At 44.8% G+C, this 26,755-nt stretch overlaps 1 protein-coding gene across 6 annotated transcripts in view; it reads left to right on the forward strand.

The window, feature by feature from the left end:
• LOC119161011 (solute carrier family 53 member 1) overlaps window positions 1-26,755 on the forward strand; it is a 264,235-nt gene that overhangs the window by 87,346 nt on the left and 150,134 nt on the right. For all 6 annotated transcript variants that reach the window (XM_037413324.2, XM_037413322.2, XM_037413323.2 and 3 more), the window contains exon 9: window positions 23,430-23,757. In XM_037413324.2, the coding sequence (XP_037269221.2) occupies window positions 23,430-23,757 (328 nt within the window). The remainder of the gene's footprint in view (window positions 1-23,429; window positions 23,758-26,755) is intronic.

Genomic DNA, 26,755 nt, shown 5'->3' on the forward strand with positions numbered 1-26,755 from the left:
TCTGGATCATGGAGGCCTCATCATGACAATGCGCTGAGCTACACAACCTACCACCTTTGCTGCAGTAGACTTCCTGGCCAAACATGGTATCACGCAGCCGCCTCAGCCACAATGTTACAGTCCAGATGAGCCTACTTCATACTTTCCCCCTACTGAAAAGAGTCATGTAAAGGCGGCACCACCACACCTCTGTCCAGGCCATTCGAGAGGCCCTAACGAGGGAGCTGAACAACGTTCCAGTTTCTGTGTTCGAGGGAGCCTTCACGGATTGGCAGGGTCACTGGAAATGCTGTGGTCATGCAGAAGGGGCACATTTATAAAACTATTAATTTTAAAACAACTAAGTCAGCGTGTCAAAATAATATTTTTCTGTTTTCTTTTTTTAAATTCATTCCTGCTAGTTGTAAACAAACCATGTAAATAACTGCACTGGCACTATGTCACAGCCAGGGTCACGACATGGCAGAAAATGGGGTGCAACTGCAGAAGTATCACTTGAACTGCTTTTGTTTCAAAGATAATTGTGCCCAGTGTGCAAAGTTGATTCTGGGCCGTTTTGTAAAAAAAACTGCCATTAGTCTGCAATCACCATCTGGAAAGCAAGAGCTCTATCTTTAGAGAGATCACATAGGAGAATTACATTGGCTTGCTAGCTGTAAGTTAACCAACCAAGCCACTAGCCAAGATGTGAACACACATCTACAGTGTGCCTTTTGAAGTTTCTCTAGCTGGTTACATTATAACTTTGGTGGCCAGGAGACTCTTCGTTTCTTTGGAGCAGTGTATCTGGCTGTAGTCATTGTTATGAAGCATAAGAAATGAAATATCACCGGCACGTCACTAATCTTTGCTTTCAACGGTTGCGGGCAGCACAGAAGGTAGCCCTATAGCAGTAAGTGTATAAGATTGCGCACAGAATCTCGCTTAAAAAGATGCACACAGCATCTCGCTTAGTTTGTGGAGTTTAGCGATGTGGTAGTGGAGGGCTGGGGTCAGACTTCACGACTCCACCTGCACCGATATTGCACAGTACACAGGTGTCTAGCATTTTGCCTGCATCAAAAAGAGACTGACACATGTTTCAGGTCAGCAGCTGAGGACCGTAACCACTGAGCATACGCTTTGGCAAAGAACATGTGGTGCACATGACTCACAAACACTCTTGACGCACCACCACCACCCCATGCAGAATGGTGGCTGCAAAAATGGATGTTCTCTAGAGTGTTTTGTCAGTCAAGGATGAGCGGTCATGGTCTTTGAAACTGAAAGATTGTGCACGCTCCCAGTCTTGGAGGCTTCACAATTGGCTCCTGAAAGGCCACCTGGATTTGGGTGCACTGGTCACCTATGTGTAGATGTACACTAAGGAGCCCATGCCTCATAATCATATCATATGACTTCTGGCACTAAAGGTATATACTACTCCATATTTCCCATGTATTTTTGGGCATATTGGGTGCATTTTTGTCTGTAACTAGGGATGACATCTGACAGACATTTCCATCATTTTGTTCAGTGCCTTGCTCTGCATCCACTAAAATGAAACTGGGAGCCTATATTCATCAATTTACATCTCTGCAAAGAGAATAAGATGCTAATTGCAAAAGCATGCCAGACAAGACAGAGAAAAATTGGAAGTATGTTTGAGTATCACAAGCCGAAATTCCAATTCGGAAAACCAACAATTCTCGTGTACTTTAAGTCGCCTCTTAGGACGACGTCAGAAAGGTAATTTAGCGGACTCTCGAAGTTAAGTCTTGATCACTCCGCCAAGTATGGAGTTTTCAATTCGTGATGTTGAACGTGAATTTTACGACACACAGTGCATATCCATACTCCATTGTAACATCCGAAGTATTCGTAGAAACAGAGGTATGTTGTGTTCCTTTTTAGCACAGCCTAATTTTTCTTCTGATGTTATCGGTATAACAGAAACTTGGCTTAGAACAGGTTAGCACATATTCATTCCTGGATATAGTCTCATAAGCAATCTTCAGAAATGCTAAACCACGTGGTGGGGGAATGGTTTTACTAATGCAGCAGGCGTTGCCTTATAGGGTACTCCCAGATATTGAAATTAGTAACAGTTTGGTTGAATCTCTCTTTATTCCTTTAAATTCAAGTGTGGTTGTTGGTATAATATACCGGCCGCCAAGCTCGAGTCTGCCCACTTTTTATCAATCATTGGAATCTATCCTTTGCGCCCTTACTACTAAAAACTATGACTCTATCACTGTTATTGGCAATTCTAACATTGACCTCAGCAAAGACTTAAATTGTGAATACTTACACCCACTGCAGTCATATAGCTTTAAGAATACAATCGGTGAATCTACTAGATTTTCACCCAGTGCATCTACGACTATCAATCATGTTTTGTGCAACAGTGATAACATATTTCCTGGTGTATGATACAAGTCTCACTGACCACTGCCCCATTTTTGCATTGTTACACTATACAAAAGATGCTTTTGTAAAGAATGACTGGTCGGCAAATCCAAGGATTAATTGTAAAAACTGCAGCAGATAATTAAAGTGAAAAACTTCCAAAGTTTGTTTAAAAGTGGCACTCATTTCAAATGTGCGAACTTTGCAACTGCTTTAACACAGATAACATCTGAGTGCACCACATATAAACAAAGCAAACATGAGAAACCTTTGTGCCCTTGGATAAATAACTCCATACTCACTACTATAAAAGAAAAGGATTGGTGCTATAACACTTACCCTATTTACTCGCATAATAGGTGCACTTTTTTTTCAGAAAATTCGGCTCGAAGTTAGGGGTGCACTAAACACGCGGGGTATAATTTTCGAAATTTTTTTCAACTCTGTTCTTGTGCTTAAATCTGCACATTTGTCAAGTAAAAAATGACTTTATTGTTTACCAATTAATTCAGCATAAAACAAACATACCTACGTGCTTTTTAATGAACGCAGCGAGAGCCATTAACTGCACACACACACACACATAAAATTTATTTACACAAAAGTCATAGGTGTTCCTTCTTTTCTCTATTCGGAGACAGTCGGAGAGCACACATTTATTCTCACCGAGCGAGGATTCGTTTTCGGTGCCCGAATCATCCGCACCCCACATGTCATCCTCACTCGCATCCAGTGCGTTCGAGATACCCATCTTCTTGAACCTTTTCCTGACGACTTCGTTGGAGATCGCCTGCCACGCTTCCACGATTCAAGGACGCAGCATTTCCACAGGCGGCCTCTTAATCTTACCACCTGGAGTCACCTGACATTCTCCTCCAACCATCCAGGTGGTGTACAGCCTATGAACATTGCCCTTGAAAGGCTTATTCAAGGACACGTCCAAAGGCTGCAGTATCGATGTGAGGTCGCCCGGAAACACTGCCAGATCTGTGCACAGCTCCTTTAGCTCATGTACGCGGTCTACTAGGTGCCCACGAAAACTGTTCAGGACAAGGATGGACGGGAACAACAGACCACCCGGCCGCCGACCCCAGACTGTTTTCACCCAATCCACCACGAGTTCAGTGCTCATCCAGCCTTTTTCTGGGACTCTGACGTAGATGCCTTGAAGGAAGTTGGCCTTTAAGAGCATCTTGCGTTTAAAAATAACGTAAGGCAGTAGCTTGCGCCCATATGCTGTCACCGCCAGCATTACGGTGCATCATTGTTTATCAGCGCCAGACGTTCTGACAATGACGCTCCGTGCACCTTTCTCCTCCACTGTCGTGTTCCCCGGCATATCAAAGCAAAGGGCGGGTCTGATCAGCGTTGCCGACCTGAGACAAAATGAAGTCTTTCTTTGTCGGAGCTTTATAACGAAACGGTGGAAGTCCACCACTTTGTCCTCATATGCTGTGGGAAAGCGCTAGCACAACGTGGTCTGCCTTCGCAGTGCGAGGCCATGGTGCCGCATGAAATGAGTTGTTCATCTAAAGCTGGCTTTGAACTCTTTAGTTTCAATGCGCTGTGCTCAGGCTATTCTGCGCATCTCAGTCTGCACAATATTCAATGACACAGCACAGCCGTCTTGTCGTAGCTCCTATATATGCCGTACCAGTTGCTCTTTGACGTTCGGATACCTGCTGGTCATGGCACCACAGAAAGCCCGTTGTCTTATTCGTCGCCTGAAGTTTTTCTTCTTGATTCCTACAGTACCGAATACTAGTTTCTCCAACACCAGAATGCCGGCTTGCAGCCCCGTTGTTGTGCTCCAGCGCGTACTGCACTGCCTTCCAGCCGTGTAACTTGCGTACTTCCCCATGGTGGAACTTAAGTTGAATACATGACCCCAACATACGCACACCGCTCGCAAAATGGGGTTTCTTTCTTTTTCTTAGATGGTGGTAATGGTGATTGAGCCCCCGGTGTTGTACACGTGACCTCCAAGGAGCGCAGCGATTTGGGGGTTTTCAGTAATTGATAGAACAGCTGTTTTTTTTTTAACTCTCGGACACTTTTTTTTCAAGTTTTATTTCGACAAACACATTGGTTAGATCGTTGCCCCTTGAATTTTTTTTTATTTGCTCGTCTATTTGCCTTTTTTTTTTTTCAGGGTATGGGGGAACGCGTTCCAACTGTACCGCTGGGGGGTAGAATCGTTTCTAATCACAACCAAGTTCGGGGTGCGCCTATTCAGGGTGTCTAACAACCTGGCAAACCTGGAAAAGTCGGGGGATTGGGACCCTTCTGGAAAAGTCGTGAAAAAGTCAGGGAATTTCTGAAAAACCTGGCCAGGTCATGGAAACTGACAGCACTTTTGTGCGACCATCACAAAAATAAGCATTGCCATTGATCAAAGCTTAAAAAGTGGCTCTTTAAACTGCAACTACAGTAAGCTGCTAGAAGAGGCGTGAAAAAAAAATACGGTGCATAACTGTTATATTTTTAGTGTATCGCGAAAGGATACAGCGACCCATAGAACACAATGTTTACTAATGTTTCGGCATCCGATATGGGAGGGAGCCTTCTTCACAATAAAAGCCATGAGAAAGGCACAGTGTACTTAAGTACGCCTAAATGCGTAACATAAGCAGCAGCATTGTCAGAAGCGTCCCATCACTCGTGTTCAGCGTATATATAATCGTCCGTATCTGGATTCCAGGTGCAGGCATGATTCAAGCTTCTTTTAAATGCAGAGCATTTCCAAATCTCACCTACTCGCAACTTCGGCGATGGCAGTATTGTCAACACCCCCACTGCGCATGCTTCCGTCTTGCATCGTGCCGCATGCTTGCGTCTCATGCCAACTGTCGCTACCTCTCCCCCCCCCCCCCCCCCCCCCAATGTCTCGCTTTGCAAGGCCGACGCAGGCAGCGTCTGCTAGCAAAAATTGACTGCTCGCACTGCACAATCATTCACAGGCGACCCCGTATATGTGGGCACTAGATCGGCCATTCGGAATTCAGTCCAAGGTGTCTTTACTTGGTTCTCACTTGAATTGACACTTTCCTCGAGTAGATGCGATGGAAGCAACAGTACCTTTAACCAGTAGTGGGGCACAACCCAGTAGTGTCCCACCACTCGTTGAAAGCAACGCTTTTTCATTCATCCCCAAGACCTGATCTTGGGGATGGATTTTCTGTGTGAATACAGTGCTGTCATAGACATTCCAGACAGGTCAGTTACATTTTTGATGGCCCCACATCAAGTTTCAGATGTGAGATGTAACAACCAGCGACATAAACATCTGCGCGTCTTCGAAGATCACGTGACCCTTCCACCCTGTTCAAGTACTCGCATAGCTGTAACATGCGACCACCCAGGAAACTTCGACCACATCGCTGAACAAATTTCAGCATTGCTATTCAGCCATGGCCTATTTATTGCAAGAGCCGTCGTAAGCCTCAATTGTGGACACACGCACGTTCTGGTTACGAACTTCAGTACTGAGCGACGACATCTTGCAAAAAGTATGGCAGTCCCATACGTGGAGGAGCTTACTGAGGTTGCAGGCTGCTTAACTGCGGAGAAAGCCGATGTCACCAGGTCAGCCCCTCTATCCGTCGGCATTGGCCCAAGTTTACTGTCCCCACTGAAGCAAACCCTTCTGGAGCTTATTAATGAGTTTCGGGACTGTTTTTTCGGCGTCCAGAGTTAGGCAAACACCCTTGACGAAACATCGCATAATTACAGATGAAACGGCGAGACCCATACGGCAGAACCCATACCGAGTAGCTCGACGGGAACGTGAGGCCATAGAAAGTCAGGTGTGAAAGAGGCTTCAGGATGATGTTATTGAGCCGTCTAAAAGTCTTTGGACATCGCTGGTAGTATTGGTGAAGAAAAAAGATGGCACCTTACGTTTCTGTGTTGATTACCGCTAGCTCAATCAGGTTACCAAAAAGGATGTTCACCCGCTGCCTCATATAGACGATTCTCTTGATCGACTACGCCATGCACGGTATTTCTCGTCTATGGATTTACGGAGCGGATATTGGCAAATATAAGTTGGCGAAAGAGATCAAGAAGAAACAGCATTCCTGACACCCAATGGTCTTTACGAGTTTAAAGTTCTCCCGTTTTGCTTGTGCTCAGCATCGGCAACGTTTCAGTGGCTCATGGACGCAGTCCTATCAGGCCTGAAGTGGCAGATGTGCCTGGTATATTTGGATGATGTAATTTTATTTTCACCGACATTTGATGAGCACTTGAAGCAACTACACATGATATTTCAAGTGATACGATCAGCCGGACTAACGCTCAAGCCAGAAAAATGTCACTTTCTTGGAAAAGTTTCTTTTCTTGGGACACCTTGTCAGCAGTGAAGGTGTACGGCCTGACCCAGACAAAATAGCCGCTGTTGCAAGTTTTCCCACGCCATCAGCCAAGAAGGCAGTGAGGTGATTTTTTAGGCCTGTGCACCTATTACCAACGCTTCATGAAGAATTTTTTGCGCGTTGCATCACCTTTGACACAACTCACCCGAGAAAACGTCACGTTCGTGTGGGGTGAAGAGCAGCAGGCAGCGTTCAACGAGCTGCGACGTCTTCAAAACCAGCCAGTTGTCTGACACTTGAACGAGGACGCTCCGACAGCGGTACACAGCGACGCCAGCAATATCGGCTTAGGAGCTGTGCTCGTTCAGTGGCAAGATGACGCCGAACGAGTAATTGCTTATGCAAGTAGTACTTTCTCCCGTACAGAGGAGAATTACTCCACTACTGAAAAAGAGCGTCTTGTGGTGGGGTGGGCGGTCATGAAGTTTCGCCCATATTTGTACGGCCGTTCGTTTAAAGTGATTAGCGGTCACCACTCGCTTTGCTGGTTGACGAACATAAAGGACCCATTAGGACGATTGGCGCGCTGGAGCCTTAAGCTTCAAGAATTCAACATGGCTATAATTTATAAATCCAGAAAGCGACATACAGACGCCGATAGCCTTTCTAGTGCCCCATTAGAAGATGCAAATGCCGAAGATGATGACGATGTGGCGTTTGTCGGTGTAATCAACACGTCTACAATCGCACAGCAGCAACGCGACAACCCCGAGTTGCAACCCCTTATTGATTTCTTGGAGGGACACACATCTGCTATGCCAAAGCTCTTCGCAAGAGGGGTAGCATCGTTTTGTTTGCGCAACGAGGTTCTCTATAAGGTGAATTTTTCTCCGAGCGGCAACACCTACTTACTTGTCGTCCCAACACCATTCAGGAAAGAAGTACTAGAGGCGTGCCATGACGAATCGACATACGGTCATTTAGGCCACACACGAACGCTATGCCGAGTGAGGCAGAAGTATTACTGGCCGAGACTGACGGCAGTCGTTCAACAGCACGTTCGGACTAGTGCCAACGTAGGAAAGTGTCAGCCGTCAAACCAGCAGGGCTCCTCCATCCAATTGATATACTGGAAACTTCATTCGCTCAAGTTGGAATAGATCTTCTAGGACCATTTCTAACTTCGGCTGCTGGTCCCAAATGGATAATTGTAGCCACAGACTACCCTAATCGCTATGCCGAAACCAAGGCTTTGGAGCGGTACACAGCAAGTGAAGCAGCCCGGTTTTTCATTGAGAATATAGTCCCAAGGCATGGCGCTCCATCTGTAGTAATAACTGACCGAGGAAAAGCATTCACAGCCAAGCTATTACACACAGTTTTAAGCCTAAGTGGAACATCTCACCGGCGTACAACGGCATACTATCCATAAACGAATGGTCTGACGGAAGAGCTAAACAAAGCACTTGTGGATATGCTTTGCATGTACGTCGATGTGGAACATAAAAACTGGGATGAGATACTGCCCTACGTCTTTTTCGCTTACAATACGGCACAGCAAGAGACAACACGCATGACATCATTCTGTCTTCTCTATGGCCGTGACGTCATAACCATGCTCGACGCTATGTTGGCGCATGAAAGTGAAGGCATTAAAACAAGTGCAGACTGCATAACTCAGCTTGGTGAAGAAGCCCGCCAACTTGCCTACGTACGTATTCGTCGCCACCAGGACTATGACACAAGGCGCTATAATCTTCGTCACCGACCAGTCTCCTATGAACCAGGAGCGATACTTTGGATCTGGACGCCAGTTCGCCATCGTGGCCTCTCGGGGCGTATAAAGTCCTCCAGCATCTCAGTGATTAACTATGAGGTTATTCCCGACAGTCCATATTGTTCAAGGCGTCAAAGACACGCACCAGAAGTCGTGCACGTTGTTCGGATAAAGCCTTATTTGTCCGAATAAACCCGTGGGCTGCCAGTGACTGCAAACCCTGCCGCCATGATGATGAAGCATCGGGACGATGCCTTCTTGGAAGGGAGGCTAATGTCACGGTTATTAGCCGGCACAACAGAGGAGGAAGAACCCAGCATCACGAGTGGCAGTCTCTGGCATTTTTTCGAGGAAGACGACGTTGAGTGTCCGCTCTTGCGTTTTGTTCTTGTTTGCGAATAGAGCCTTGCTGTTCACGTTGAAACAAAGCCTTGTGTCCTGTTCTTTGCACGTTGCGACAATACCAATAATAAAGACAAAATAACAAATTAGCATTCCCAAACTATACCTAGTTACGCAACATTCACGCGATACCTCCACTGCTGTGATGCATTTACTCGAGTTCCCCCCCCCCCCCCGTGGTTTTTTTTGTTTGCCTAGAACGCATTGACTAGTCGATTTGGTGGTCTGTATATTCCGCGTATTCAGCGAGGGAAGTCAAGGCCATGCGTCATTTTGTGGCATCATGTTTGTGTTGTTTAAATCTTTTCTTGAAATCGCCAGTTTCACCGATGTACTGGTTTGTCACAATTATGGCAGCTTACAGCATAAACAAGACCAAAGAAATTTCTGCTCGGCAACTTGTCCTTCACATTGCTAAAGCATTCCTTAGCTTCCACATTGGTACATGCACTGTTTTAGTGTCTGTTGCTTCTACATATGACACGGCATATCTGTCTTTCGAACCACAACATTACTCATGTCTGTAAATTTATTCATGTTTGTCTAGGCCACAATTACGGCTCGTCTTCAAGGCCGTCTAGTTTGTCTAGGTTGTTTGTCTAAGCTAAAAGTGTCGTCAGCAGAAGTTTGCCGGGCTACTCGTCGACGAGCGCGTACCTCTAGACATTTGGTGCTACGGCCAGCGGCGAGCAGACGAGCTCAGTCATACAGGCTGCAAGTGTGAAGACCCTTCTTCCAAGGACTTCTTCCGAACTAGGGTCCCTAGAATACCGTACCTGAACACAAACGTTTCGACGGACTACCGCAACTGCTCGAGCATTTGTTTTCTTCATCTCCCAATCTCTACCACTGCGATAATGACGAGAATGCACACTCGCGTCACGGCACGGATGACTTTCTGCATCGGAGGGGTCCGAGGGCCTGTCGCGCCAACTGTTCCCTTTCAGCAGAGAGACTTGTTGGGCGAGTTCGCTCATTCTTAATGTAGCTTTTGGAGCAAAAAAAAAAAAAAAAACACGAGAGAAGGACAAGCGCAAGCTCTCGTGTTTTTTTTTTTTTTGCACCATAAGCTATGTTGAGAATGTTCCCCTTGTTGTCTGCGTTCGTGCTGCAACGAAAGCTTGGTCGATTTCGGTAGTTCAGGTTTCGCCATCCGGCAGGCGCGTTTACGGCGAAATTGAAGCTCACTGTTGTAAATTTCGCCAAAGAAAACGGGAAGCTAGCCGCTGCGAAGCACTTCAAGGGGACACACTTCAACGTGACAACTGGCGTGATCGCCCGTGTGCTCAGATTTAGGTGCACGTTAAAGAACCCCAGGTGGTCGAAATTTCCGGAGCCCTCCACTACGGCGTCTCTCATAATCACATGGTGGTTTTGGACGTTAAACCCCACAAATCAATCAATCAATCAACGCGTGATCGGTACGCAATAAAGCAGAAAAGTGCGTGTTTGCTAATGCAAGTTTCCTGCCATTGGAGGAGGCCTTTTCAATTATATGCAGATGCCTAGTTCTACCGGTATTGCCGTGTCGTGGGACATAGTTTCTCCCAGCATTGTCGAAAGACCTTCAAGAAAATGGGGCATTTGACGTGTTTGATGGAACCGAAGACTATGCGCTTCAGGAAGGTGGTGGCAGTGGCCGCAACGATGGTTCCCAATCAGACTTCACGATCAGTGATTCCTGCTAGACCGCGCGTGATCGGACCTGACTGGTTAAAGTACGTGCTAATACTGTTCAAAATTAACAAGTACAATTTGTTTGTGCTCCAATTTATTTCTTCTTTTTTTAAATGCATGTACTGCACGCGTTATGACTGTGACACAATATTTCGTATGCGCTCGACAAATACCCGCGTAATTTGTGCACCCCCTTCTCGGCACCCCAAAATTGCGAAAAAAATGGCTCAAATTAGTATGCGATTAAATACGCTAGGTATATGAACATACCATAACCTCAGTTATATCAAGTATGCCTTGTTACAAAGCTACTGGCCATGATGGAATTACTGTGAAAGCTGTGGGGTCTCGAACTGGCGAGCGCGACCACCATGCTCTTGAATTGAATTAATACAGCAGACGCAATTGGAACGAACCAAACAATACACATATATTTAACTACTTTTTGATCGGCGATATCGTCAGCCAAATTATTATAACATCAATCATTATCAACACGCTAAGACATCCTTACACAATAGTAAACATTGCTCAACAACATGACAAACGAGGCAGTGTCGCTAATGCCTGACTCACCACGCTGACCCACCGCAGACAGCCCGCGGTGCCGTCCACAGCAGACCCACCACTGGAGGCAACTGTCCGCGCCGCCGCCCCACGCCAAAAACTCTCTCCACTCTCTTGCCCGCCACCAAGGCTTGCCTTCCGCCAGAGGTCACCGCCGATGCTACCGCTCTACCAACCATGGTGATGATAGTGGTGATCAAAACTCGCGAACACAATGCCACCTATCGCTTAGTAGTTGTCACCTTCGAAATACAGCTTCTGTGCGAGACACATGTGCCACGCGGCGCGAACAACTTCACAGGGGGTGTCAGCACCCCTACAAAGCATTGAAAGACAATGTAGATGTTTTAGTGCTAGTACTCACGAAAATACTTGACAATTCAATGAGCCGTGGCATATACCGTGACATTTTTAAAATCGCAAGTCTCTCTCCTATTTACAAAATTGGCAGTATCAATGGATGATGGATGGTAAAGCTTTATTTCGTCAGAAAGCAACTGCGGATGATTCCGTGTTAGATAGCCATCAACCCAAGGTTGGCGGCGACCTGTGTGGCCCACTTCACGACCCTTAACTAGACGACTGGGTCTGAGCTGGTCAACACGGCCTCCCAGTGCTCAAGAGAGGGATCACGCATAATATCCACCGGCGGCGGCACAATGCTACATTCCCAAAGTATATGATCATATGTTGCCACAGCCGTACATTATTTGCATTGTGGCTTTATCTCCTCTGAGTATATTTTGTTCAACACGTAAGAGTTGGGAAAAGATCGCGTCTGCAGTTTTCTCCAAACGCATTCCTGCGCCTTAGTAAACCGCTTGTGCGGGGGCGGATAAAACCTCCGCTCTAGTTTATAATGATTCGTTATGTTGTGAAAGGACACCAGCCCATCTCTCGCGCACCTCTGCGGAACTGGCGGCTCACCTACCCGGCTGACAAAACCTCGAGCATTCAGGTGAGCCGCCTCGTTCCCAGGGTTCCCAGAGTGTTCTGGTACCCAGACAATTTCTATTTCTCGAATTTCTCCTCCCATGGCCCCATGCAGAAATCGTGCGGCGGTCGCCGATATTCTGCCCCTCGCCAGATTTCCAATGGCTGTCTTTGAATGACTGAGAATCAAGTCCGACTGCGAATTAGTTATAGCTAGTGCTATTGCCGCTTCTTCTGCAGTTTCTGAGGAGCGGGTTTTGACTGATCCAGAGGCGACCAAGCGTCCCCGCCTGTCCACCACCACAATCACAAAAGCGTCTTTGTCTTTATATTCCGCAACATCTGTATAGACTGCCGCTTTGTACTCGCCATACTCAACATGTAAAGCTCTGGCTCTTGCCTGCCTGCGCTGCGTATGGTGAATCGAATGCATATTTTTGGGCAAAAGTTTTATGTACAGGGCCTAATGTAACTCTCGCCGCACCTGAATTTGTGTCCCCAGTGGGAGCCTCTGCTCCAATGCCAATCCTTACCAATATGATCCTGCCTGCTTTGGTTGTCAAAAGCCCAGCGTGCTGCATCAGCAGCTGCGCCTCCCATAATTCATCCAGGGTGTTGTGCACCCCTAGTTTTAACAGCCTTTTTGTAGGCATGTTGTTGGGCAACCCAAGCGCTGCCTTGTAAGCTTGCCGGATCATAGTCTCAACCTTGCCTTTTTCTGCAGCATCCAACTTCATATAAGGTGCCGCGTAAGTAATCCTGCTGAGCACAAACGCCTGTACCAGCTTACAGAGTTCTTTTTCTTTAACCCCGCTCTTACGGTTAGCGGTTCTTCTGATTAGCCTGACAGTAGCATTGACCGTGGTCTTAAGTTTTTCAAGGGCCACCCTATTCTTCCTGTTAGTTTGCAGATATAGGCCAATAATTCTAATCGTTTGAGCTTCAGCTACCGGCCTACCCCCGACCCTTACCTCTAACGGCAGTGGCGGAATATAGTGTCTTGCATGTAGCCCTCTGGGTTTGTCCCGAACCACAAAGAGCTCGGACTTGGGCTGAGAGCACGAAAGTCCCGCCTCCCCTGCCAACTCTTTGACAATATTAACTGCCTGTTGTAGTGTTTTTTCCAGATGCACGTCACTACCCCTGGTTACCCATAGAGTAGTATAATCTGCATAAAATGTGTGTTTGAGTCCAGGTATCTCCTCCAGCCTCGGCGGTATTTTAATTAATGCGAGGTTAAACAGGAACAGCGACAAAACTGAACCCTGAGGCGTCCCTTTGCCTCTTAACGGGAATGAGTCTAATTTGATATCTCCTATTGAAATTTCTGAGGTTCAGCCCTCCAAGAATGATCTGATGTAGCAGAATGTCCTGACCTCTGGGCCAATTTCCGATAGGTTATTCAATATTGTTTCATGCGAAACATTGTCGAAAACTTTATTCAGGTCAAGCCCCAATACAGCTTTGGTGCCCGTGCTATGCTCGGGATCGACTACATCATGTTTCAACTGTATTATGACATCCTGTGTGGACAAATTAGCCCTGAAACCTATCATAGTTGGGGGAAAGATGGCCTTGTCCTCTGCATAATTCTGAAGCCTGATGAGAACCCTCCCTGTCCTTCCTCATTTATTTCTCCTCCTCCTGTTGAGAACCACGTGCTCCATCGATTTGCCTATGCATGATGTCAGCGATATGGGGCGCAAGTTTTCCAAGCAGAGTTTCTTGCCTGGCTTAGGAATAAATATAATCTTAGCATGCTTCCATTGTGCAGGGATCTCTCCGGCCACCCATTACTCATTTATCAAGTCAGTGATTGCCCCAACCGATTTGAAATCTAGGTTTCTCAGGATTTTATTTGTAACCCCATTCGTACCTGCGGCAAACGTAGTACGGAGGTGCCCCATGGCAAACTCCACCTCCGCAATTTCGAACTCTTCAGCTAGTTCTGAGTTTTCCACTCCCGAGTAGTGTGGTAAGCAACCGTCTACTCCATCAGTTATGTACCGATTCCGGAGTTCCTGTATAAACTCTGCAATTGTGCCTTCATATTGATGCATTGACCGAGTCATTTGTCCCCGTTGCACAGATTTTGTTGCTGCCAGATCCAAAAGATGCCTCAACAGCTGCCATGTCTTTTTGCATCCAAACTTTCCATTCATGCGATCACAAATCTGGCCCCACTGCTTGGCTTGCAACTCAATTGTATAATTTTCGATTTTACGTTCTAACTTGGCAGTCCTTCTGCGAAGGACGCCATTATGTTTTTGCTTCTTCCACTTTCTCAAGAGACTTGCGTGCACTTCCCGCATGTGTAATAGTCTAGAGTCAGCGCTAAACTCCTCCTGCTTGACTGGCACTTCTACCGTGGTATTCTTTACATCCTCCTTGAGCACCTCTATCCATGTGTCCAGGTCATTAATTTTCCCGTTCACAGTGTCTGCTTCGTTTTTCCTAAATTTGTCCCAATCTGTAATTCTATGCCCCCTCACTTCGTCTTTATGCTTCGCAGCGCTAAACAATGTAGAAAGGATATAGTGATCACTTCCCAGTGCTTGTCCCGTGTTAATCCACTTTGCATTACTGATGCCTCTAAAAAACGTTAGGTCTGGAGAGGTATCCATGCTTATGCTGTTGCCTATTCTCGTATGATCTTTCGCATTGTTTAACAGCGTCCATCGCAGATCCTGGGTAACTTGCCAGAGCCGATTGCCCTTTGGGCTTGCTCGAATATAACCCCACTCCGGGTGAGGCGCATTGAAATCTCCTACCACTATAAGCAGAGCACGAGCTGCTAACCGTTGAGTTTGAATCAGGAGTTGTGGCAAGCCCAATTCGTTATCTTTTGGAGAACTATACACATTAAGTAAAAACAGACTGTTCTCATACTTTTGTTTAGGCAAAATCTCTAGCAGGACATAGGTTTCCCTGCTGCTATTTACGAATTGCTGAATGGCAGTGATGTTGCAATGGACAAGCACGGCTGTGAAGACACGTGATACGCCCCTTGAATCAATTCCTGGTGCTATGAATGCCTTAAATTCGGGTAATTTTACGGAACCATTAGCCTCCTGTAAGGCTATTATCTCTGGTTTACTGTCCAGATTTTGTACGTGCAACTGCAGGTTACCCCGCTTTTGACGAAAGCCCCTGCAGCTCTACTGCCAAACCTCAATTTGCTGGCGAGGCGCCATGATGAGGCACCAGGTTGAGTAATGGCACTTGGCCACCCACGGGAGGCAGTCTTGCCTCCAATAGAGTATGAAGCTGCTGAAACATGCCCTAGACCTGGGTTTGGGAATCCCTAAATTCACTGGAGAGCATGCCGAGACGCTCCTCTATTGTGTCTAATCTGGCTTCGATTTTTTCGACTCGAGCCTCCAATCTATCTTGTCTTTTCCCTTGTTTGCCAGTGTAGTTACATCCGACTTAAGACTAGTGACCTTAAAAACAGGCTATGGCATGTCTACTGGTGACGTTTTGGCTAATCGTTATGTGTTAGCTTCCTTTTCCCCCGGCAGTGGTCTCTTCTCTGTCCCCCGATTCTCCACTTCCATAGCTGCACTCTCCTGTACGCGAGCAGACACCTCTTGCGTCGCTTTCTGTAGGCCTTATACTGCTGGTGCCTGTGTCCCCTGCCGTCGTCGTTTTTAAGTGCGCGTTCCATCTCTGCAATTCTATTTTCTATTTCTTTAATCAAACCTCCCTGCCGCTGAACCAGTGCGGCTAACTTCCTTTCTCGAGCGGTTTCGTTCTGGGAGGCCGTGCCTGACAAGCTCACCTTTTTTTTTGGTGTCGCGTGCGTAGTTGTTGGGACTGGATACTCGTCCATTATCTTGGCTGCCCCCGCGCCCTGGCAATGGGGAGAAGGAACTCGACCGGCCCCTGCTTTTGCTTGTGCCTTCCTTACTCTTCGATGACCGCTCCATGGCCCTCGAGGACCACTCATCGTTGCCAGCTTTGCTCTCTCTTTCGATGCTCTGCTGTCGGCCTGTCGGTGGCTTTCCAGCCAGGCGAAACTTGCAGTTCCGGCTCCCTGTGTGATGCGCACCATGGCACACGATGCCGTCCGGTGTGCACGTGAGTGGCTCTCCTTCTGGCGGGGCAGGATGGTCCTTCCCGCAACGGTGACATAAGTTACTCTTCGGACAATAGCAAATGTCCGCTCGAGGTCCAACTCGTCTGCAGTTGTAGCAGGTCCCGACTAAATTTCTATACGGGATCACAGCGTACAGACAGTTCTAGTAAATAACCTGCCGGGGTATGCATTTTCCCCCGAACGTGATCTGAATCGCCTTTGACTTTCCCAGAGGTCTCACGTCCAGAATGTCTATGCCTTCATTCTTCTTCAGGAATCCCACCCAAACTTCTTCCACTGGGCATCCATCATAAGCATTGTAAATCGCTCCCCGCACGGAGTTCTCCAACGGTGCCATGAACGCCGAAACCGGCAGGTCACGATCACCCAGCTTGAGCGTCTTCACATTCGCATATGGCCCACTGCGATTTATGCACGGTGCGCTCAAACGTCAACGTGTTGTTTGTGCCATTAACCCGCACAATGTCTTCTTCCGTGGCAATCGCACTCGTTAAACGCGCTGCTGCTCTCAGTGCACATCCGAGTTCTCTCGCTGTCACAACACTCAAGTCCCAGTTCTGGGTCCTGTACACAACCTTGAAATCCGTGGCTGGCAACGTGAGAAACGGTCCGCATTTCTTCTACACAGGCGCTTTTCCCCCCTTGACTCGCTGCGCTCCCTGCGTCTTGCGCCCGTCGCTACCGGCCTGCGTCTCGCAAGACTTACTCTTGGCGTTGTCACCACGCAGAGTCTTCTTGAAGTGGTCCTGTGCCTTCAGCACTGAGCCCACTCTCCCGCTTCAAAATCTTCGGGCGTTATAGTCTCCCCTTTGACGTAATATTCCATCTTCAGCCTAACAAGGTCCACGACCGCCAGGCGCAAGCCAGACGCCCTGTGACGCGGCCCAGGCTTGGCCTAGGAGATAGGCCTAGCCTTGCCACCGCGGGGTTGATAGGAAAATCTCGGAAACTCAATAAACAGGGACAAACTTGCCTATAAGAGTGGTGTCCGTAGGTACAGGGCAACCTCCTGCAGACGAGCCCACTGACAGCAAGTCCAGAACAAAGCGCGTCCTGCGATTGTCAGTCACCGGGTTGGAGCTCATGCGAAGCACGTCTACACAGTGTCTCACTCCAGCCGCGTCTCTCTGGCGGTATCAGTGAACCCAGAATCTATAGGCCTATCTCTGTGCTTAGCATATTAAATACTGTATTTCAGAGGGCGATCGCGGCTCAGCTGAAGCAGTACCTAAACGAAAGCACGGATTCAGAACTAATAGATCAACGCCATCAGCAGTGTTAGAACTAACTCAGAATATATACACAGCTTTACACAAAAACGACTTTGCCAGAGGGATAATTTTAGATTTTAAAAAAGCGTTCTACACAGTCTGTCATTCTGCACTTCCAAAAAATTGCAGACGTTTGGCTTTAGCAAGGTTACAATGAACCTTTTTTCAAGCTACCTAAATGGTCGAAAACAATATGTAAGAATCGGTGTGCTTGCTTCTCAATATTCTACTACTGCTGTGGGAGTTCCGAAAAGATCAGTATTGGGGCCCTGCTGCTCTTACTATACATCAATGACCTCCCAACAGCACTAAAGTCGTCAAATTCTGTTACTTCTGCCGATGATACCGCGCTATTATTCTCGGGGAAATCCCTTAGTGAATTGCAGAATACAATAAATTGTGAGCTATCTAGCATATCATCTTGGTTTAAATTAACACTGAATAGAGACGAGACAAATTACATAGTACAGTCAAACACGGATATATCGAAGTCGAAGGGGATCGCGATTAGTTCGATATATGAAAAATTCGATATAAAAAATTCAGGCCCCCGAGAGCTTACCTGTAGCGGATCATCACCTACAATAGGTGCATTCAGAATGACATCTTATGCAGCACACATGCCGCAACAGAATTATTTGCGTGAAAAAAAAAATTGCTAACCTTGGCCTGCTTTTTCGCTTTTGAAATGTTGAAGATGCTAGTCTTGATCTTATCACAACTCTCGAAACGCATCGTCTATGCGCTTGTCGTCATCTTTACCGGTTTCTGCAAGTTCCACTGTCTCGAAGTCTGCCTTGCGGAAGCAGTTGACTACTCTGTCCGTCTTAATCTCACCAAGCATTGATGATCTCCATGGGAGAAAACTTCGTGGAGATTTTTGGCCACTTCTTCGTCATTCACTGCTGGATGTCCTGGCTGCTGACAGCTTCGCTTTGGCCAGAAATGGCTTTGCCAACAATGTTGTAGCGCTGCTTGAATTGGTGAAACCACCTGCTGTTGTCGGCGAAGTTGTTTCACTGAGTACAGCGGCAAACCATTTGGCCTACATGATCAGCAATGGGCCATCCACCGAAATGTTCTTCGTGCGCACCTTGAAAAACCAGGCCTGGAGTGCCTTTTCTACATTCTCTTGGGCACAAGCACGCACATGACAGGCTCTCGACGTTTGCTGCTCCACTGCCTCTGCCTTGATATCTGCCTTATTTTTCAACAAGGTACTCAGAGTGCTCCGTGGTATCCTGAAGTCGCTCACGACACTCGAACATTTCTCGCCCACCTCAACACGCTCAATAGCCTTCAACTTCGTCACAAAGTGAAGGATCTTGCGCTTCGTGACGCTGACCAAAGTTACACGAGAAGTCCACAATTCAAGGAGTCCACAGCGGCTTTGCACACCACACACGCAAAAGAGAAATGCTGCACATGCAATGGTACGTAGGCGACACGACAATGAAAGCAATAAAGCACTTGGGAGGTGATGGCCACATGCGAGCGCACCTTTCAGCTCGAACGGTGTGCGATATATTTGATGGCGGGCAAAAATACCGATCGATATAAACGTGCGAGTTGTATACTTCTACAAAGTAATTTCAAGGGGATAACTTGCGAGTTCGTTATACCCGAAAATTCGATATATGTGGGTTAGATCTAACCGTGTTTGACTGTATTCTTCTCCTGTCTTGCCAAATGTTATACAAGAGCTTTGGAAATTCAGCTCATAGGTGGAAAAATGGAAGTAGGGAACAAAGTATTTAGGGGTATTATTTTATTTATTTTTATTTATAAATACTGCAATCCCTGATAGGGATTTTAGCAGGTGGGTTACAGTGCATAAAAAGGATACATGGTTTACCACAACTGTACAATTCAACACAGATGAAATGGCTCTTCTTCTCGGGTACAAAAAGTTGTTACAAATAATACAACAACAGAGAATTGTTATACAATGCTAATTAAGGTGGGACTCAAACAAACTTAGAGAAGGCTGTAGAACTTGTGAATTCTGAAGTTTATTCCAATCAGAAATAGTTCTGGGAAAAAAGGAATACTTATAACAGTTAGTACGTGTGCGATGGGGGGTGACTGTTAGTTGGTGTCTTTGTCTGGTCGTGTACCCAGCTGAAAATGAAATCACATCTGAAAAATCTATTTTATAATGCCCCTTGATTATTTGATAGAAACACTTCAGTCGCGTTAAAAGATTCCTGTGTGCTAACGACTTTAAGTCGGCTCGTCGTAGAAGTTCGGTAACTGAAGTGCGCCCAAATTTGTTAAATATGTAGCGCGCAGCCTTCTTTTGTACGTTTTTCAGCCTGCTGATGTTTGTCTTTGTGTATGGATCCCAGATAACGACGCAATATTCTAATGCTAGTCGAACTACTGATTTGTACGCAAGTAAACGAACGTCAGGAGTGGAAAGTTTCAGCGCTCGTCTAAGAAAGAAAAGCTTTCTATTTGCGGCAGCAATCACAAAATCAATGTGCTTATTCCAATTAAGATTATTAGTTATCCATAAACCGAGGTACTTATATATTGAGTTACTTCTCTCAGAGTGATTGCGTTCACAGAGTAGTTAAAGACAAAAGGATTCTTTTTCTGGGTAATTCTCATGACTACAGTTTTATCGAAGTTTACAGCCATCTGCCATTGGTCACACCACGTGATAACTTTTTGAAGGGCATCGTTTAGAAGAAATTGATCTGACATGCTGCTTATTTCAGAGTAAATTACGCAATCATCTGCAAAAAGTTTCATTTTCACAGGAATATTGTGAACAATATCATTAATATATACCAGAAAGAGGATGGGACCAAGCACCGAACCCTGGGGAACGCCAGAGCTAACCGTTAGCCTACAGGAGCTGCTGTTTTTAAAATTAACAAACTGTTCGCGGTTTGATAGGTATGCCAAGATCCATTTAAGTAATTGGTTGTTCCTGAAAATTTCGCCTAGTTTGAGAAGTAATTTTTGGTGTGAAACTTTATCAAAGGCTTTGGAAAAATCCATGAAAATGGCGTCGGTTTGATTGCCGTTATTAATAGAGATAGCAAAGTCATGCACTGTCTGTACCAGCTGGGTGCAGGTAGAGTATCCCTTCCGGAACCCATGTTCAAAGTTGGTTAGTACACTATGTGTTTCCAGAGATATTGGACTGCAACTTGAACTGAAGACCACACATATCTAATATATGCACCAAATGAGCTTCAGCTTGCTTTCTGCTAATAAAATGCAGAGAATGTCTTAATCATAGCATAATAAAAATTGGGTACTTTTCGATATTTCACTGTCACACAATATATTGTTCGGAATCATGGTCAGGTACATAAAAAACATACTTATATCCTATTATTCGATTACAGATAAGAGCCTTGTGCATTATGACATACACACGACCGCACTATAATAATAACTTGCTTTAAAATCAACTCGGTATACTACCATTCTCTATGACATGCAAAATGAAAAGTGGCCATTTCAATAAATATTTTATGTGGAAATCACTCGTTAACACCAAATTCGTTCATTACACCTATTCTCAACGCAAGGAATGCAATAAATATAAATTTCAACCTACCATTTACTCAGAACATGTACGGCCAACGACTGCTAGAGTTTCATGGCGCCGAAATTCGGTACGCAGTACCTTTTGAAGTAAATATGGCTTATCATTTCACGCCTGCTGTGAAAAAATTATACTTCTAAAAAATTATGCGATTTTCCATACTTTAATTCTGTTGTATTTTGTACTGTGCTAAATTATTTTTTAGTTATTATAGAATGCATTCTTTGCTTTTCTTTGATGTTGAGTTTATGCATTTTTGCCTCACCATTAAGATATGGTTCCCGAGAATTAGATATGCTCATGATGTAGCTGCTATATATATATATATATATATATATATATATATATATATATATATATATATATATATATATATATATATATATATATATTGAATATGGGCCTACACTATCCTCTGGCTACTGACCGAACAGCTCTTTATACAAAAATACTTTATGAATTGGAAATGAGTGAAATTGAAAATGAAAACTTTATTACAAAAAAATGTTTTTCTTCAGGTGCAATATTTCTGACAAATTTCTCTATATTTACCATCAAACAAAAATGATTCATTCTACAACTATAAGTTTGATTTATTCTAGTGCTACATAGCTATTCAGCATGCAGCGAAAAATTCAGCACACTATCTTTAGTCATAATGGAAGTGATTGCACTGACATTATGAAAAAATTTTCTCAAGAGGACAGAGTTCAAAATCTACAGTAATTTTAGTTTTACGTTTCTCAATTTGCCAACATTTTTTTACCCATTTTTTTAGTCTTGGCTAACAGTTTAGTGGTCACTGGTCAGACGACATTTTCTTTCACCTGGAAAGAAACTTCATGTTTTTCTGTAGATATACAATGGAAGCTACAAAAACAGTACTGTTATTACTCGCATAATTCTCGCACTTTTTCGTGGAAAACCAGTGAAAAATTGGATGTGCGAGAATACGGGGGGGGGGGGGGGGGAATTTTTTTTCGGAAATGTACAGACCGAAAAGGAAAATGAAGTGGCCGCAAATTGGGATTCTCATACCAGTAACTAACTGCAAGCTTTCGGGATCAAATCCCGGCTGCGGCGGCTGCATTTCCGATGGAGGCGGAAATGTTGTAGGCCCGTGTGCTCAAATTTGGCCGCACGTTAAAGAACCCCAGGTGGTCGAAATTTCCGGATCCCTCCACTACGGCGTCTCTCATAATCATATGGTGGTTTTGGGACATTAAACCCCGCATATCAATCAAATCAACTGCAAGCTTGGAGAAGTACCAATAAAAATTTACCTTAATAATAAAAGCACAGGTTCAACACGAGGCAAGATTATTTGAGACACAAAAGCCGCAAGCAAATAGTTGAGCACTAGAATTTTGTATACAAAGCTTGTGGGCGTTGCAGGCGTAGCGTTAGCGTTTGTCACTCAACGGGAGCCCGCAAAAGGTTGGCGGACAATGTCAAGCTTGGGCTGATGGCCATCTAACACAGAATCACTGCAGTTGCCTTCTGACAAAATAGTTTACCATCCATCCCATTCTTAGGCAGACGGAAGGCCCAACACGTCTTGGTGGCTTTCAGCTGCTCGTGCTGCCATCACCATTAGTGAACACAAAACTCGTTGATTCCGAAGTGCCTATCGGCGGCCCTCTTGCCATTGTTTAGTGCGTGATCGATCACTTTCAACTTAAAAGCAGCCGTGCAGCTTCTGTATCGCCCCATAGCGTTACCACATAACAGACATAATGCTCAATACATGCTGCAATGTGCACTTGCCACTTTGATTTGGCTTGATTCGGATTGAGGCTCTGTGCACTGATAGTAGGCTGTCGTGCGCTATCATCATTAGGGGTTATTGCGAGCAGACGATGTTACTGCTTGCTTTGAGGTTGCTTTTTTAGGTTGATAAAAATAATGGAAGATGAAGGGGTATACTGGAAAACATGTGCAAACACTTTACTTTCATATTTTTAAAATGAAGAGATATTGTTTTTCCAAGTCTTATTTGCCAAGACCTTTTGAAACTTCAGAATATATCATTTTCTGGGATATCTAACACTGCAGTCAATGTATAGATGACAAGATATATATGTAAATGTAGTACAAGCTCGATGTTTAGATTTACAATTTATAATTTGTTAAAGAATTTATTGAGCGCTGTCGTAAGTGTCGACCGGTAGCTCAATCAATCGCTCAAGTCACGGACCCCAAGTATGAGCGGTGTCCCCAGGCAATCCACAGCAGAGACAGATGCAGTAAATGGTGCTGGAGAGAATGCCCCACTGTAGTGTTGCTCTTGGCTATAAATTATTCAAAATAGTGGAACTTCTTCTTTGCCTTCCCTTCGATGCAATGTTGTTTTGTCTTCCAGTCGTCAAATTGCCAGTGTTGTGCAGTGGGACTTCTAAAATACTGTGTGACCTATACTTGCATCTCGTTTCAGATGGCAGCCATCTTTGGTGTCCTGTGGGCACTGAGCGTGCTGGCGTTCCTCTACTCGGGCCCCCTGGCCATTCCCACATATGCCAACCCTCTTGCACTGCTTCTACTCATGCTGGTGTTTCTGGTGAACCCGTTGCACACCATGAGGCACCAGGCGCGCTTCTGGCTACTACGAGTGCTGGGCCGAATTTTCGCTGCTCCTTTCTTCTACGTGGGCTTTGCAGACTTCTGGCTGGCAGACCAGCTCAACAGTCTCGTGCCGGTGTTCATAGACGCCCAGTACTTTGTCTGCTTTTATGCGACAGACTTCCAGTGGATGGAGAATAGTGGTAAGCACTACCCTCTTCTGAACAGACACTTGTGCCGTTTGTTTTGCGCAACCCATGTGTCCCAAAGCTTGGAGGAAATCTGCCAATTGTCACATCACCAAAGGACAGTAAACGCTTAGATGGTAGTACACTAACCTCCCAAGTAAGCTATTTCAACATGAAAGTATTTTATGCCATGTTCCATCATGGCTCTGCTGATCTATTTCTATCATGTATATGACATTGTAAATATATACTAACAGATTGCGAAGAAAAAAGAAACTAAAAAAATTTCGTCACGGAGCGTCGAATCTGTGACCTCTTGCTTTTCAAAGCCCTGCGCAAACCACTTGACCACACACATTCATTGGCACATATGTTAAGGGCGAGCTATTTATATACATCATGTACCCATCGCAGTCTTCGTAGCTCAGCAACTTCAGCGCATTTTCGTAATCTGCAGCGAGACGGTGCGAGGTGCATTCATCGGGTGCATGCGCTCTAAAGGTCCTCATCTTGCATGTTGCCATGCGCCACAGAGGAAGGAACTATGCCATGCGTGTACTCGTGTGCTTATCTCAGGATTCGGGCACTTGGCACTTCTTGTGCTTCTACCGCAAGTTTGCTTTGAAGTTAAGTGGATAAGGAGAGCACGGCGGTCACTTCATTCACTGCTGCGGCCGGGTTTGTTGAAGGAGTGCGCTGCTCAAACATGAAATAAGAATTGTGGCAGTTCGCGCTCATCCTGTGCATACTTGTGCGCTCGTTTAGTGTATATTTCTGTCTGTTTGAGCAGTGCATTGCTGGTGCACAGTCAGTATGCATTTACTGCCTAGTGTAATGAATTTGCGACATACCGAAAAACTTTAAGCAAGCAAGTCATGGAGTGCGTGCTGCATCTAATGCCGGCTGTCAAGTGCTCACGGGGAATTTAACTTTCTGCATGAAAAATTTAACACTATCTCTTGAAGTGGATTTTATCCTAGAACCAATTGTTTTGTATCTGATTGCAGAAAGCTTAAAGCATAAAGAGCGCTCACTTCTTTGTTCTTTCTCTCCTGACTGGTGCAAGTTCCATCTTCAAGAATTTTGTTTGTTTGGTGCGTATGCACTCAAGACGTGGCATCCAACATGTTGCGTAGTTTCTTACGTACGTTTCTTAAGTACGTTTCTTTATTGTGAGGTCTTCGCTTCTGTGGCATGTAGAAAATCGACTATATACATAAAAGTATGCATTAAAGGTACATTTTAGATAATTTAACTGTGGAATTATTTAATGGAGCAGACTTGTCTTAGACATTTTTTTATTTCTTCAGTGATCTTGATCAAACTGCACAGGATTATGCAGTTTTTTCTGCTGATTTCAAATATTTAATTAGTTTTCCTGTCACTCATCTTGTTCCTGAAATAACTTAAGTTCACCCCTATTGTTTAAGGCCACCATAGAAAAAAAAGTGCTTAATTAAAAGTGATATTTAAGATATGGCAGCATAGACTAATGACTATATTGAAAGTATACAAGAGTTTTTGTTTTTAGGCCTTTCTTGGTTATTTTACAGCAAATTGAACTATTCATTTTCAAAGTGATGATGATTGATTGATATGTGGGGTTTAACGTCCCAAAACCACCATATTATGAGACGCCGTAGTGGAGGGCTCCGGAAATTTTGACCACCTGGGGTTCTTTAACGTGCACTCAAATCTGAGCACACGGGCCTACAACATTTCCGCCTCCATCGGAAATGCAGCCACCACAGCCGCGATTATTAATTTTCAAAAGCAGTTGGAATTGTGTTACAATTTTGATGAGTAATAAAAAAAAAAGGCTCGTGCTCTAAATTCTGCTCCCATACTTGCATTCTACACACATGCAGGTTTCCATTGCAAAAAGAATTATTGTTGTATCTGCCCTAGCTGCAGAGATATTGAGGCCTCAAAATTTAACAATCGTAAACTTACTTTTTGAGTAAAATGGAAAAAAATGAAAACACACAGCTTCTTCAAAAAGAAACAATCATGGTGTGCATGTTTTGCAATCTTCATAAAGGTGCTCATAAATTTGTAGCAGAGCTTCTAACATAGGTGCCGGCAAATTATAAAGAAGCCTCGAAGTCGGTTCTCTGTTTTTTTTGCAGGTTATGCATGTTTACAGCACCAAGAATCTGGACAGTTAGAGTGACATTACAAAAAAAAATTACCACTTTCTGGTGTGTGAAAATTTGCAAAAAAGTAGAAAAATACTTGTAGAAAGGTAGAAAAATACTTGCAGAAACCAATTATGTCAATTTTAAAAAATGACTTTTTTTGTCGCTTTTTGGCCCCAAAGACCAGTCTGCCCCCTTAAAGGTTGATATTTAAAGCTGGAAAATGAAAACTATTTTTTTTTCGGCAGTTTTATCATTCAGGCACTAAAGGGTTAAATGTATAGCTGTGATAGTTATTAGTCCTCGCTTGTCCTCTGTATGCTCAGTTTGTGCGGGCTTTCTGCTTGACGTGCTGGCTGTAAGTTTTGAGCTGCTTGCCATTCTTCGCATGACATTATAGTTTGTTGCTGTAGCATTCATTTCTTTGTCCTTGTGGCAAAACAATGCACAATAAGTGCTCGAGTTCTATAATGACACGTTGCACTTTCGTGTTATAACAATTCCTAAGATGAGGGATCAGTCACATTTCCTTCAACAGGTCTTCAAAGCCTGTGATATATCAATGACTTGCATAGTCTGGCAGCAACAAGTGCTGCTATTGATAAATGAAGGCTGTAGTATTTACTCCCAAGTCATTATGCTTCATTTTCCAGATTTCAGTTTTGATGCATATCGCACAATGTAAGGAGAGTGCTGGCAGAGCCTTCAAGGTGGTTTCAAGTTTGTTTGACTGAAGTAGATTTTGACATATTTTTCTCCCTTCAACAAGACATCCAATTTTAGCCGGGTTAAGCACTGCGGGTTCAAGCTGGGCTTCAAATCCAGTGGCCAGCTAGGACTCTCGAAAATGACAGATAGGCAGAACAAAAGGCGAC

The sequence above is a fragment of the Rhipicephalus microplus genome, chromosome X (genome assembly GCF_043290135.1).
Source record: "Rhipicephalus microplus isolate Deutch F79 chromosome X, USDA_Rmic, whole genome shotgun sequence".
In the NCBI taxonomy this organism is placed as follows: Eukaryota; Metazoa; Arthropoda; class Arachnida; order Ixodida; family Ixodidae; genus Rhipicephalus; species Rhipicephalus microplus.